The sequence below is a fragment of the Oncorhynchus mykiss genome, chromosome 2 (genome assembly GCF_057628025.1).
Source record: "Oncorhynchus mykiss isolate SJ-2025 chromosome 2, ASM5762802v1, whole genome shotgun sequence".
Lineage (NCBI taxonomy): Eukaryota > Metazoa > Chordata > Actinopteri > Salmoniformes > Salmonidae > Oncorhynchus > Oncorhynchus mykiss.
This window is the reverse complement of record NC_143023.1, coordinates 40,127,144-40,141,990: the sequence shown is the minus strand read 5'-3', so window position 1 is coordinate 40,141,990 and position 14,847 is coordinate 40,127,144. Positions and strand designations below refer to the sequence as shown.

The window sequence follows — 14,847 nt, the reverse complement described above, 5'->3', positions numbered from 1 at the left end:
GAAACCTCTGTAATGAACGTGAACTTTGGAGGCTGCAGAGCAGGGATTGAGGTGCATAACAAAGGTGCCATTGGGACATGACTGAGTGTCTGCCTGTCTAGAGCCTGTCTGTCTTTCTCTCTCTCTCCCTCTCTCTCCCCCTCTCTCTCTCTCTCTCTCTCTGGGGGCCAGCTCAGGCCATATGGGGTGGTGGAGCAGAGCAGGAAGCCATTCCCTGTTGCTCAGCATATTTTGTGGGGTCTGTCTACATGTCTGTGTGTCTGTTTATAGGCCAGGTCTACCCCGGACTGACGGGGTCAAAGACAGCACAGACACAGGTGTCGATGACCTAACACTCCCTCCATCCCCCTCCCCTCCCATCCTCCCACCCAGTGAGCAGAGCGATCAAAAACAGGAATAATGAAAACATATGGCAGGCAGAGCATGGGTGACCTAACGGTGGCCGGGGGCAGCAGGGGAGAAAAGGTCAGCAACACTGTGGCTTGTTTGTCGGTGCGCCAAATAAGCACACGGTACTATTTGTCTTTCACCGACCTAACCCAACCTCTCACTGTAATTTTCCAACATGTGGGACTAGCCTTAATATCAGCCAGCCCTTAAGGCCAATTAAACATTGAAGCATGAGAGAGGAGGAGGCCGCATTCAACACTCCTGACGCGACAAAGCCAGCCACCTGAACGTGAAAACACATGACAACAAAAAACATCATCATCAATTGAAACGCCGCCATATTTCGACCCCTGTTCCATGGGCGATGATTCACTCGAGACCCCCTGCAACTGTCAATGACAGCAGTTCGTTTACAGGGAGACAGAGGCACGGGGAGACCCAGCTGGCGAAAGAGAAAAAAAAGGGAGGGGGCATGGATGATTTGAAATGCATTGTCATCACACAACCTGACGTGCGCCCGAAGACACAGACGCACCCACAGACCTTTACGAGTCTCTCCTTAATTAACTCCAGAAGCACATGTAGCTTTTCTGGGACACGTACAACATTTACCGTCCCCTCTGACGAATCCCCTTTGCCTTGTATTTTCTGAACAGAATGTAGGCCTAAATGTGTGACTGGGCATCAGTAGAATGGTGCACTGGTTTATTTTCTCATTACTTCTCTCGTGAAAACAGCAGGTAAAAAGGGAAGGGGATAATCCACCCGAGGCCAGGCCTCGCGCGGAAGGCCGAGCTCAGACAAAGTGGTTCAAGCGCTCCTCCTCCCTGAACCAGAAGTTGAACAGTGACCTAAATGTCTGGCTACGCTGGCTGAGGTGTTTGGTAGGGCAACTGGGCTTGCATCAGTATTCATTAGGCAACAAACTGAAGAAAATGCACTGAAACTGGGAGGGACTACCTAAACTTGTCCAATGAGAAACATCCTTTTTCGTTTCCCAGTACAAAATGGTTTGCTATGGTGTGCCCTAATGAATATGACCGACAGTAGTAGAGAGAAGGTGGTGGTGTGTGTGTGTGTTTGCATGCACGTGTGAACGTGTGTGTTTACTGAGGGGTGCTTGTTGGTGATGAAGCAAGATACTCTAGGTGCAATCACTCTGTTTACTGTGAGAGAGAAAAATGTGTGAAAATTCCATTCAGGATTGCATGGACTAATCAACATGACTAATCTCTCTCCTTGGTAATGTCTTAGCAAAGGTTACATCAGCAAAGTGAGTAAGGGGAAGTGAGGGAGGTGAGGGAAGGAAATACAGGGGGAGAGAGGGAGGGGGGGAAAGAGAGAGAGAGAGAGAGCCAGAGAGAGAGAGAGAGAGAGAGCGAGCGACAGAGAGAGAGCGAGCGAGGGCGAGATAGAGTGCGAGAGAGAGAGAGAGAGAGAGAGAGAGAGAGAGAGAGAGAGAGAGAGAGAGGTGGGTAATATAATGGAAGAGAAAGATGCATGGAATGTATGACTGAGTCAATTTACACTTTCAATCTTAACAACAGGACTACAACTAATACAGTACTGTGTTTTACTGAAAACACTGAGGAATACTTACAGACTTGAAGGAGTCCTTGTCAACTTTGGCTTCTGTCTCCCATAGGTGGTGTCCATCTATAAAAAAGGACAACAGAAAATATGAAACACTACATAATCACACACAATATAATTGCAAAAACTAAAGTTACGAACAGGAAGCATAGAAATAGCGCACATAGAACAGATCTGCTGCTTCTTAGACTTGCTTTCGGTGAGAATGACAGACCTATAACTACAATTTCTATGTGAATATGGTCGGATCGGCCAAAAAAGTTACATATTGCAGCTTTAACTCTGCTTCATAAACGCCTTTTGTTCGTTTCATCTTGAGAGTGTGTTGTGGTGTCGAGGCCTCCCTGTCATGCAATAAAAGCCCAGGGATCTGCAGCAGCTGCCGGGAATCTGTAGCTGTAGCAGTTCTCTCACATTCTTTGGGTCTCTCCGGGACTTCATGCCACACCTTCGCGAACAGACGCTCTTGTGCTCTGTTTATACAATCAGGCCCAAACCACAGCACATTTTCTTACAGTCTGTGACTCGTTAGTGGCTGTCAGAAATAGAAATGACAATATCCAGCCTTTGTGTGTCTGTGTCGCAATGTCTGGCAGTGCCTGTGTGTGTGTGTGTGTGTGTGTGTGTGTGTGTGTGTGTATGGCACTGCCATGCTGGCTGGCAATATAGTTTTGTCTGTGGCACTACCATGCAGTGTTGGCTGGCAATACAGTTGTGCCAATGTGTGTCTGTGGCACTGCCCTGATGTCTATGGCACTGGCTGACGACTATATCATTATGCTTGTGGTCCTAATTTTATAAGGACTGTGAGATATGTGTGAAGTAACAAACACCAAATATGTTATGGCCATTGGGCAGCTGTACTAGTATAACTAAAGACCCAAGTAATAAGATGTGGTCTCTACACCAAATTGTTCTCCCAAAGTGTTATTTTTCACAACGCAAAAAGAGAAGGAAAAGATCCCAGTCATGCTTGGCCTGCTATCCCTCGTGAAGAAGGGTGGAGCTGGTGTTGGGAGAGAGCTTAGGAGGATGGAAGTCACCATGTATCTGTTTCCAAAAAGCAATATTAAAAGTGAGGAAAAGAGAAGGCCAGACATTGAGAAAGATCACAGACAGATTTCTTTATTTTGAGTTCAGGCAGAAGTGAGAGAAATGAAGACAGAAGAGAAAGATGAAGTGAGTAAATAGACAACTGTGATATTTCAGTAGGGTGACGAGTACAACTATATGACCGTGTGATGCTTTGTGCAGGTGATCATGATGTGCCATGGAGCTGATATGCTCGTCAGGCTGTGAGATGGGAAGAGAGAGAGAGAGAGAGAGAGAGAGAGAGAGAGAGAGAGAGAGAGAGAGAGAGAGAGAGAGAGAGAGAGAGAGATGATAGGGAATGCTCATTCCTCAAATTACATCTGGGGAACCAAGAGGGAATCTCGCCCACCCCCGCACTGGGACTCCCTCCAAGAGGGGAAACCTTAGACGTCAACCCTCCACAAGTAAACATGTTTTTCAGGCTTCTCTCTCTCTCTCTCTCTCTTTCTCTTTTTCTCTATTTGTCTCGCGCTCTCATTTTCTTTCCCCATCTGTCTTCATCTCCCTCTCTTTCCCGATCTTACTCCTCTCAATCCCGTTGACATTCTCTTTCGATTCACCTCACTTTCACCCTCTGTCTGTTTGTCATCTACAGAAGCAGCCATTAAACAGACCCTCCTACTCTTTTCAAATAGATGAAACAAGAGGAAACAAAAAGAGTAAAAGCAGTCATTTCCCCCTCTTCTCTCTCCTTCACCTTCACTGAATCGGGAGACAGCCACATATGTGGCATGCAAACCTTTTCAAGACAGAGAGTGCCGTAGGACTGAACCGCAAAATGTTATGCTCTCTCTCTATCTCTCTGTGCAACATCTGTAAAACGCTTCTGTTCCGTCAACGGAACCGCCCCTCCCTACTTCGCAGAGCCCCTACCCACACACAACCCCTCCCTCCATCTATACCTCGGCCTCCTCCTAAACTCTCCCTCTATCAGACTGGTCATAACACAGGGCAGTGGTAGTAGGAGACATGGCAACTCCCTATATGGGTCAATAACAATTGCACTCAACACATTTACATCAAAAGATTTACACACACACACACCATTGTCTCAAGTAAAGTCCTTTGGGGAAAGATCAGCCAGCTGCCTTTTAACGTATCTAAACTGGTGGGGAGAGTCCAAAAGACTCACATTGCACAGTAACACACCAAAGGACCTACTGACGAAGGAAGCATCATCCGGACACAGTTGACGGAGAGGTTTAACTTCTCTAGGGTAGGGGGCAGCATTCGGAATTTTGGATTAAAAGCGTGCCCAAATTAAACGGCCTGCTACTCGGGCCCAGAAGATATGATATGCATATAACTTGTAGATTTGGATAGATAACACTCTAACGTTTCCAAAAGGGTTAGAATAGTGTCTGTGAGTATAACAGAACTGATTTGGCAAGCGAAAACCTGAGAAAAATCCGTTCAGGAAGTATTTTCTGGGGGGTGTTTTGTAGTTTTCTATTCAATGCCATTACAGTATCCATTGACTTAGGACTCAATTTGCAGTTCCTATGCCTTTCAATAGATGTCAACAGTCTATAGAAATTCTTTCAGGCTTGTATTCTTATAAATGAGGGAGTAAGACCAGTCTGAATGAGTGGACCCTGACGTGTCACAGAGCTTTTTCATGCGCAATCCAGAGAGAGTGCATTTCTTATTTACCTTTTATATTGACGACATTATTGTCCGGTTTAAATATTATAGATCATTTAGGCTAAAAACAACCTGAGGATTGAATATAAACATCGTTTGCCATGTTTCTATGAACTTTACGGATACAATTTGGATTTTTTGGTCTGCCTGTTTTGACTGCGTTTGAGCCTGTGGATTACTGAAGAAAACGCGCGAACAGGTTTTTGGATATAAAGAGACTTTATCGAACAAAAGGAACATTTATTGAGTAAATGAATGTCTTCTGAGTGCAAACATATGAAGATCATCAAATGTAAGGGATTAATTTTATCTCTATTTCTGAGTTTTGTAACGCTTCTGCTTGGCTGGTTACTGTTTGTAATCATTTGTCAACTTTTCTCAAATGTTCTCAAATAATCGTAAGGTATTCTTTCGCCGTAAAGCGTTTTTAAATCTGACACCGTGGTTGGATTCACAAGAAGTTAATCTTTAAACCTATCTAAAATATGTTTTGTTTTCTGACTTTTTATAATGAGTATTTCTGTATTTGAATTTGGCGCTCTGCAATATCACTGGATGTTGGCCAGATGGGACACTAGCGTCCCACATACCCTAGAGAGGTTTAAACCGTCTAACCACAACTCAACTCCCAGGACTAAGTATTTCTAAGCAACAACACGGTCCCTATGTTTATTCTATGACTCATGTAATACAGTACATGCTCCCACATGACTACAATAACAATGTTTTCTTTCTCTACGGTAATTGCTTGGAGATTTGGTTAATGACAGGAGACACAATGTGGAACGCAAGACAGGATGGTGGGACCACTCTGGTATTTATTGAAGAACCTTTCTTATCAGGCCTCTCTTACACTTGTGCCTGCACTGACCTGTGGTTGGTTTACGCCCAAACACAGAGAGAGACAGAGAGAGAGAGAGAGAGAGAGAGAGAGAGAGAGAGAGAGAGAGACATCTCTCTCATCAACTTCCACTGGCCAAAGAATGTTCACTTTGGTGGTTTTGGGAAGGGAAAATCTGATTCACCCCGTCTTAATTGCAGAGGCACTTGTGAAACAAGCCAGCCTTATTTTTCGACTTTCGTCCCTCCCAGAGATAATTTTGGGGGTGTCTTTTATCTCTCTCTATCCCTCTTTCCTGTTTCTATAATACAGTCAGTTATCAAATTTGTCAAAAATTCTGTTGCCACCTGTCTGGCAAAAACTGTCAGTAAATTTGGAGGCCAAACAGGGTCCATCACACACCAGACCAGGGGTTGGCTTCTGCGTCTCTAAGACACCTGGTACAGTACCTGCCAGTCCTTATACCAGTGAAACCTGACAAATATATCAACAGAGGTGGTAGGGTGGGAAAGTTAGAAGTGGGATCCAGGGTAGAGGTGCTGGGCTAGGGGCAGACCTGACTTCTCTTTCCCTGCTGTGGAGCTATATCTGTGCTGTATGCTCCAGACCTCCAGGCACAGCTCCAATCACACCAGATGTAAAAGCTATCCTGCTCACAAGGGAATTCCCTCCCTCCCCTCTGAGTCAGAGTGTAGGCTTTCCCCAGCACTCCCTCCTCTCCTCTCCTACTTCCCTAACTCCCTCCATGCATGGAAATCAGGGCAAGCCAGAACACACAGTCGATAAGGTGCACCAGGTATGCCTTCCTGCTCCTGTGCCAAAACGAGAGGGTTGAGCAAAGTCAAAACACACAAACACGCCCCCCCCCCCCCCCCCCCCCCCACACACACACACACCACTGTAATAAAAATAACAGAGACATCATAGCTAATCCAACTGATCAGCAAGGCAAAACGAAATGGAAAGTCTCTGAGATATGGAAAATAAATATAATCACTCCGAAAGCCTATAAAGCAGTACTTACTGGTACAGAGCGTGAGACTCTCAAACACAGCAAAACAAATCTCCGTTAACACATCCACTATGATCACTCTCAACCCACATGGGGCATGCAGAGGGTAACATCATACTTATGAAGCAACTGGTAACTTCAAAAGTTCTCTCAACAAAACGTGGGTGAAATATCACAGATCGGTCTCAGAGCTTGGAGTTGAAAGATAATAGCCATCACCAAAACCTTGTTGGAACTCACTCACTAAGCAGAGAGTCAGCAGTGAGAGTCAACAGTGAGAGTCGACAATGTGAAACACACCCAAGGAACGGATGCAGGACATCCACTACTGGACAATATCCGTCTCTCCTGCCCCTGGCTTTCCCGAAAAGCACTTTGTCTCACCCAGCCTGTGCTCTCTCCCCTCTACTCCTCCTCCATCCCTCCCTCCTCCCCCTCTGTTCTCGTCTGTTCCGCTTCGCCTTTCTTCAGGGAATCCTTCGCAGATGAGTCACTGAAAACACTTCCTACTGAACACACAAACAGGCCCGTAGGCTAGCTACCCTACCCCTCAGCGGCAGCACACACACAGACATGTACACACACACATGCACACACACACACACATGCATATGCTGTTTGCATCAGTCATCCTGCGGGTCCTTGATACAGAGCAATTGGGACGGCCTTAGCATTTGAAAAGTAGAAATAATTATATTCCTGGGCACATTAAACCCTCCCGCAGTGCCACCATCCTTGAGCTTTGCTCTTTTTTTTACAGAGAGGGAGTCTCAGGGGGATTGAGAAACAAGCAAAACAACACACGAGAGAGGAAGAGAGAGGGAGAGAGAGGGAGAGAGGGAGAGGAACAGTCCTTTATGAGCCTCTGAAATGGATACCGGTCGACTACACATCTTAACCACTGTTATTGTGACAACAAATCAAACACTTTTTGTTGGAAAACGGACAATTCGTTATCTAGTTGAAAACAAGCTTCTATATGTTTATCGCCAAATCAAACTGTCTCTGTACAGGTAATGACGTTTTAGTTTGAACAATAGATGCGGTGTAGAAAGGTCAATGGCACGCAGGATTCTGCGATATATCCGATTTGGATATGTTTGGCTGTTTTTCGCTGCATAACATTTCACAGTGGTCCCGTTTCAGGTTGAGAAGAAGTGGCTGCTAACTCAAGTTCATATGAGCTGGTAGCATAGCTAGCGTACAGAAATCGGTGGTAGTAGTCGTGGTTTAACTGTAACGCACTTGATTGGGGACGATGACATGAACATATATTGGGTTTGACATCCATCCAAGTATTTTACTCCGATTCTAACCTTAACCTATTGTGAAATACAACAATAAACCTAGATTTGATTTGATTTACAATACACATATGACTCATTTTGCTGGGGAGGCAATATGGAGATTCGGGATCTTTCTCCCACGGCATCTTTCCCAACCCCGCACGTTACCATGGCAATTCCATTGTTTTGGTCGAGTTCCATTGACCTCTTTACCCCATCTATTGAACATCCTACCGATAAAGACTGGAGAGCACCAGTTAGACCGCCACAACCAAAGGAAATGGCAAAATATCAAATATGGGCATTGATATACAGCATGAAGGAGGTGGCCTCTCTGTGCAGCAATGGAAAACAGTACCATTCCATAGTTTGGCATAGAAAGCTCAAGTTAGGTCAAGTTACAGTTTTTTTCGATTGCTAAACAACAGTGGACACAACTGGAGTCACATGTGCAAAACTCTAACTACAGTCTGCACAGCAGCAGTTCATGTGGACCAAACTCTAGTTCGTTTTTCATTGCTTGAACACAGTTTTCAAAACTCTACACACTTATCCCATGACTTTAACCACAACCTGCACAACACTGTGGATTTACAGCACTTTGTTCAAATGCTAACACACTGCTGTCAAAACTGTGAACCACACATTCAAAACGGAATAGATTTCAGCCTTGTGCCTTTCAAACACTGCTGATTGCAATTTCAGCTGAAAGGCTAAGCAGGTGTCTTGTTTTAGACTTGTTAGTGAACACACACACATATTACAGTATATATAGGTAGAGCTCAGAAAGACTCATTTTGGAAATGGAACAAGGAAGATGGGTTCGTGGAGGGAGAAGGGTGGCAGGGAGAGGGCGGATGCGTGGAGGAAGACAAAGAAGACAAAGAGCTGTTATTTCAGATGAAATAAGGGCTACACTTATAGACCATGTTGTGAACCATGGTCTCTCATTGAGAGAGGCAGGGTTGAGGGTGCAACCCAATCTGCAAAGATCCACAGTGGCATCTGGAATGCAAATTTTCCATCATGCAAACAGGTGAGAGTTATATCCTTACAGTAAATGAAAACATTACAGGAATCTATTTTGTATTGCAATTATAGAATATTTACACAGATATATATTACAGTAAGTTTGACTGTAAAATATATTTTTACAACAGGACCCAAAGGCTGCCCCCAACAGGGGAAGAGGAAAAATATTTTCAGATGCGCAGGAAAATGCTATTGTTGACATGGTTGTTGTCAACAATGCAATAAAACTGCGGGAGATTCAAGATAGAGTGCTGGCTGATAATGATATATTTGAAAATGTTAATTCTGTCTGCACAACAACTATTGCTCGAGTCCTAAAGAAACACCAAGTTACAATGAAACAGTTATACACTGTACCGTTCGAGAGAAACAGTGAACGGGTAAAAGAGCAAAGATACCAATATGTCCAGGTAAGACGTCTGAGGTTACGTACACAGCTATACAAAATATTTACAGTAAAAAAAAACACTAGCATTTCTACAGTAAAACTGTGCACTTACTGTTTTTCAGAGAGTAATGGAGGTGGAAGCACTGGAAAGACCACATTCATTTGTATTTATCGATGAAGCAGGATTTAACCTTGCCAAAACACGGCGCAGAGGAAGGAATGTTATAGGTCAAAGGGCCACTGTGGAGGTTCCAGGCCAAAGGGGGGGAAATATCACCATGTGTGCTGCAATGGCCAATGATGGTTTGCTTCTCAACACACCACTCATTGGCCCATACAACACATAAAGGCTTATAGCTTTCCTAGAACAGCTCTATGCTCAGCTAGTGCCAGCAGAACAGGGGGAGCCAGTAAGAAACACCCATGTTTTTGTCATAGTTTGCGATAACGTTGCTTTTCACCACTCTGCAGCTGTCACAGATTGGTTTGCAGCACATCACAGATTTATGGTTTTGTACCTGCCTGCATATTCACCCTTCCTCAACCCAATAGAGGAGTTTCTCTGCCTGGAGGTGGAAAGTGTTTGGTCACCACCCACATGACCAAATGTCTCTTTTGGAAGCCATGCGTGCCGGATGTGAGGACACGAGTCCAGAGGACTGCCAGGGATGGATAAGGCACTCCAGAAGGTTCTTCCCCAGGTGCATGGCAAGAGAAAACATTAGATGTGATGTTGAAGAAAACCTGAGGCCTGATGCTAGAGAGAGGCAGGATTAGCCCCTCAATTATTTGTTCAAATTACAGTATGTACTTTTAGTTTCTACCTTTTTTTTCTCATTACTGTAATTCCGTAAATTACTACAGACTATTGAAGCAAACTGCTAATTTTCATTTACCTTGAAGAATTGTTATGTTCTAAAAATTTTAATAAATCATGTGAAAGAATGTCACTCTTTTCTTTGAAGAAAATATTACTTTGTATGAAGTCACTGAAATTGTTCAAACTGTAAAGATGAAAAGTTTGTATTTTCTGTATTGGTGTTTGATGCTAGTGTTTTTACTCTCAGTGTGTTCTGAGGGACAGTGTGTGTCATCTCAGTGAGGGTTGTGCATAGTTTTTGGCTGCACTGAGCGTGTTTTGAGCCATGTGTTAAGAGTTGTGTTGCTTGGAATGAGTTTTGCAGGTGATGTGAACTGTTTAGCTCAGGTGACTGTTGGTAGTGCAGACTGTAGTTAGAGTTTTGCACATGTGACTCCAGTTGTGCCCACTGTCGTTTAGCAATCGAAAAAAACTGTAAGTCCTGTCTATTGCTCTTCTGTAGCGCTTGAAGAATAGCTCTTTGGAATTTTCCGGGAGGTGCTTATTGGAGCACATTCTAGAAAATGAGCAGCTCTCCTCACCTTTAATCACTTCAGCCGTAATGGATGTCACCACTGGAACACAAGCAGTGATGGCTATAGTGTGTGTGTGTGTGTGTGTCTGTGCGCGTGTGTGTAATTAGTGTAAGGCTATGAATTTGACTCATGAACTTTTTCCAGTGTAATATAAAACCCGATTCACGGCATACAACTTTAATATGAATATATTTCATTGGATAGCTTTTCCATTTTTTTCCTCTTTAGTCTTCCCGACCTAAATCAACAATAAGAGATTTTCCAAACTCAAAAACGCTTCTCAAACTGCAATATTATGTGATCAAAATGCCAAGTTTTCATTCTACATAAAATATTTAAATAGAGCATAAGAACATTTCTACAGATGTATCAACTCCGGTGAAGTGACTATTATACAAAGGTTTCTGTTTGTGTGTGTTTGTGTAAGTGTGTGTGTGTGTGTGCGTGTGTGTGTGTGTGTGTGTGTGTGTGTTTGTGTGTGTGTGTGTGTGTGTGTGTGTGTCAGTGTCAGTGTCAGTGTCAGTGTGCGTGTCGTACTGTGATAATGAGCTTTGAGCTGGGAGACCCTTGGAAGTACTGGGTCCTTTATTGTTTACATAAGAGCAGACAAAGCAGACAGGACACTGAGACAGGGTCAGGGAGAAAGGAGGGGGGCATGAAAAGAAATCCCTCACTTTGTGCACCTTCTCAGAAGTCTCACTCCCTTGACACCACTGAGAAGGAAAACAAGCCACTAAAATTGTCGATAGCAGGCAGCCGTGTGGGGATCCCTGAAGCACAGAACTCCAAACCACATTGGCTAATTGCTTTAACGGGCCGACGAGTAGAGAGAAAGATAGTGAGGACAGGGCTGGGAGAGAGCAAGAGAGAACGAGAGAGCAGAAGGAGTAGGAGGGGGGAAAAGGCATGGGGGATGAAAGGTGAAGGGGGTAAAGGGGGTTCTGGACAAGACAGGGCTTCCCTCTCTTACTTCTCTTCCCTCTCTTCCCCTCTCTTCCCTCTCTTCCCTCTCTTCCCTCTCTTCCCCTCTCTTCCCTCTCTTCCCCTCTCTTCCCTCTCTCCCCTCTCTTCCCTCTCTTTCCCTCTCTTCCCTCTCTTCCCCTCTCTTCCCCTCTCTTCCCCTATCTTCCCTCTCTTTCCCTCTCTTCAGGGATTCACCTTCATGAGGAGTTAGTCCCAGCATATTAACAAGTCAATCCCCCACCCTCACCCCGGTGGGCTCTAAGGGGCTGAGGGGTGAGCCAGCCAGCCATCAGGGCGAGAGAGACACAATGACACAGCTGTGGAAGGGTAAGGGGTTGATAAAGGGGTTTCGGGAGTGGGAGGATATGGGGATGGGGGAGAGGTTACTCTTGGCAGCAGGGGTGTTCATGACAGGGAGACTCCAAGGCCAATAATACCAGGCGTGGGGAAATCCTCTCCAAAAGAACAGAAGCAAATACCTCGCTCAGAGCTGATAAAGCAGCTGCAGAGAGTCCTAGAGCCTGCCATCTTCACCCAATAGAAGACAGACACCCTCTCAGGACATAATGACGTGTCAGGGCTGATGCTTCAAGTCTTGTACCATTCTACTGAGTTATCCTGGAGTTGGAATGTACCTATAGTCGTCTTTCTGAATAGCCCCTCCTCTATAGCTTGTCTAGCAACTCCTAATCATTCCTACGAGGGTAAATGAAGATATTACGAAAACCTCTCAAATATAACTCTCTCTTCTTACAGAACAAACGTCTTCAAACATGAGCAGTAAATATCAGTTGACAAATGCCAAGAAACACCACAGACAGTATATCTATATAAACCTATAATGAAGAAAAGGTAGGATTTTCCTCTTTCCTTGGAAAATGTCTACCACTATCCACTATCTCCTCATGATCATCATCATCATCGTCATCACGTGTTTACACAGGCCATACTTGGCCAGTACAGTTGCCTTTGATTCACTGGACCCAATCAAGGAAATGACTGTTTGTAAACTTGATCACCAGTGTCTTCACATAGTCATCTCTCCTCTCCCTCCCACACAAAGAGGAAATGAATGGGAAAAATGTGAAATGCAAGTAATAAGTAATAACAAATCACGCCACAGGAGGGGGGAGACAGTGTGTGTGTGTGCATGTGTATGTGGCAGCATGAGAGAGAGATAAGGAGTGTGAGATGGAGAGACAGAGAGAGAGAGGGAGAGAGAGAGAGAGAGAGAGAGAGAGAGAATACAGGATAAATGGTGGGACAGAGGTACAGATGCCATGTCTTAATTTGATCATGCTGTTGTTGCAGGAGTTTGTCATTTCCTATTTGCCCTTACAAAAAATGTATCAACCCCTACTAAAATGTCAATTAATTATAATCCTGTTGCTGCAGGATTATTTTCCTGTTGTAGCAAACTGTCTCAAATTAAGATCCTACATCTGTACGAAGGTAACTTGAAATAAGTGAAAGAGAGAGAGAGAAGCAAAGAAAGAAAGAGAGGTTGCACATGCCCCGCTTGTGATTCCTTCCTTAACTTGTGGCGAGCGCCACTATACAGGCAATGGAAACTTCTACAAATGTAAATACGGTTCGGTTAAAAAATATAGCTCCTTAATGCACACCACATGTGGCTCTCTGGCAGACCCTGCTCTATTTTGACGGGAGGAGACCGAGGGAACGCAATGAAGGGAGAGAGAGAGAGAGAGGCAGACAGAGGGATAAATTAAAAGTGAGATATCAAGGAAAAGTGTGAGAGAAAGACAGACATACAGAGAGCGATAGAGAGAGATAGTGATAGAGTGTGTAGCTGCTCTGGTTGCGTCCTAACTCACCTTGGGCCTTCTCCACGAACACCACCTTGGAGTCTGGCAGAAAGTTGTGTCCACTCAGGAGGATCTTCTTTCCCCCCGTGGCGGGGTAGCTGTCCAGGCTCTGCTTCTCAATCAGGGGAAGCTCCTGGGCCGAGCGCTGGGCTGGAGGAGGGACAGACAGAGAAACAGACAGGCAGGCAGGCAGACAGACAGACACGAGCAGAGAGTGTTAATTCACATCCAACTTGGCACAATAGCTGGACAAAAAAAAAAAAACAGCGAGCGGACATACACATTATACTACATATACAACAGCACTCTATACTGCTGAGACTTTCCTTACCCACTCCCCATCCGCCCCCGGTCCTCCAGATCCCCTACCTCCCCAACTCTGCCATGTCACAGCAGGAGTTGGTTAGCAACCGCCTTATCAGTTTACAAATGGCTTTTAAACACCACTGGCCATTTTCTGATTTTCAGACAACAGATGTTTTATTGTTTTTACTGTCAAATATATAAAAATGGGATGAAAACAATCAGCTTTTCTACTTTCTAGATTCATTATTTTTCATATTCACTCAGGGAGGAACAAGCCAAATAACGAGTCATACTTTGGTCATGCATTAACCACCACCTGTCTCTGCTTTTATCAATGTACCTCGGGGTTCTTGGTTATCAAGACCATGTTCACAGCCAGACACACAATGCTCCGTCATTACATCACTGTGAAATGTACTTGATTCATTCATCTGTAATAATGATCCATTAGAACATTGTAAAAAAATAAATAAAATGTAGTCACCAATCAAAAATGTGCCACCATCAACCTTGGACTATAAACTACAAGACTGGCACATTCCTACCATCTACCACACACATCTCCTCAGGATGGACATGACCACGCGCGCGCGCGCGCACACACACACACACACACACACACACACACACACACACACACACACACACACACACACACACTCGACTGATTGACATAGTTAGCGGTTTCCATACACTCTTCCAACCCCGCCAGATCTAGGGCTGGGTATTGACCCTTCATAAACCTGTGATAATAGGGTAGCCTCACCACAATAAGTTAGGCATAAAGTCATAAAATGCACTGAGGGATAAATAACATATGTGCCTGACCTCACAGTTATCAATTAAAGTACAATGCATTCAATGACTTGGCAAATAGCTTTCATCATATAAAGATTTGAATTGGGTCCAAAAGGCCACCTCATACTGATTTCCGTGCTAAGAGAGTGTTATTGGGTTTGTGTGTGTGCACCTGTGGATGTGTGTTCATAAGGAACAGTCATTTTGTGTGTGTGTGTGTGTGTGTGTGTGTGTGTGTGTGTGGCTGTGTGTGTGTGTGTGTGTGTCTGTTTGTGGCTGTG

At 44.5% G+C, this 14,847-nt stretch overlaps 1 protein-coding gene across 2 annotated transcripts in view; it reads right to left on the bottom strand.

The window, feature by feature from the left end:
• LOC110489695 (nuclear factor of activated T-cells, cytoplasmic 1) overlaps positions 1-14,847 on the bottom strand; it is a 65,179-nt gene that overhangs the window by 28,422 nt on the left and 21,910 nt on the right. For both annotated transcript variants that reach the window (XM_036948320.2, XM_090199558.1), the window contains exons 6-7: positions 13,472-13,612; positions 1,991-2,046 (exon numbers count right to left, since the gene is read on the bottom strand). In XM_036948320.2, coding sequence (XP_036804215.2) covers positions 1,991-2,046; positions 13,472-13,612 — 197 coding nt within the window. The remainder of the gene's footprint in view (positions 1-1,990; positions 2,047-13,471; positions 13,613-14,847) is intronic.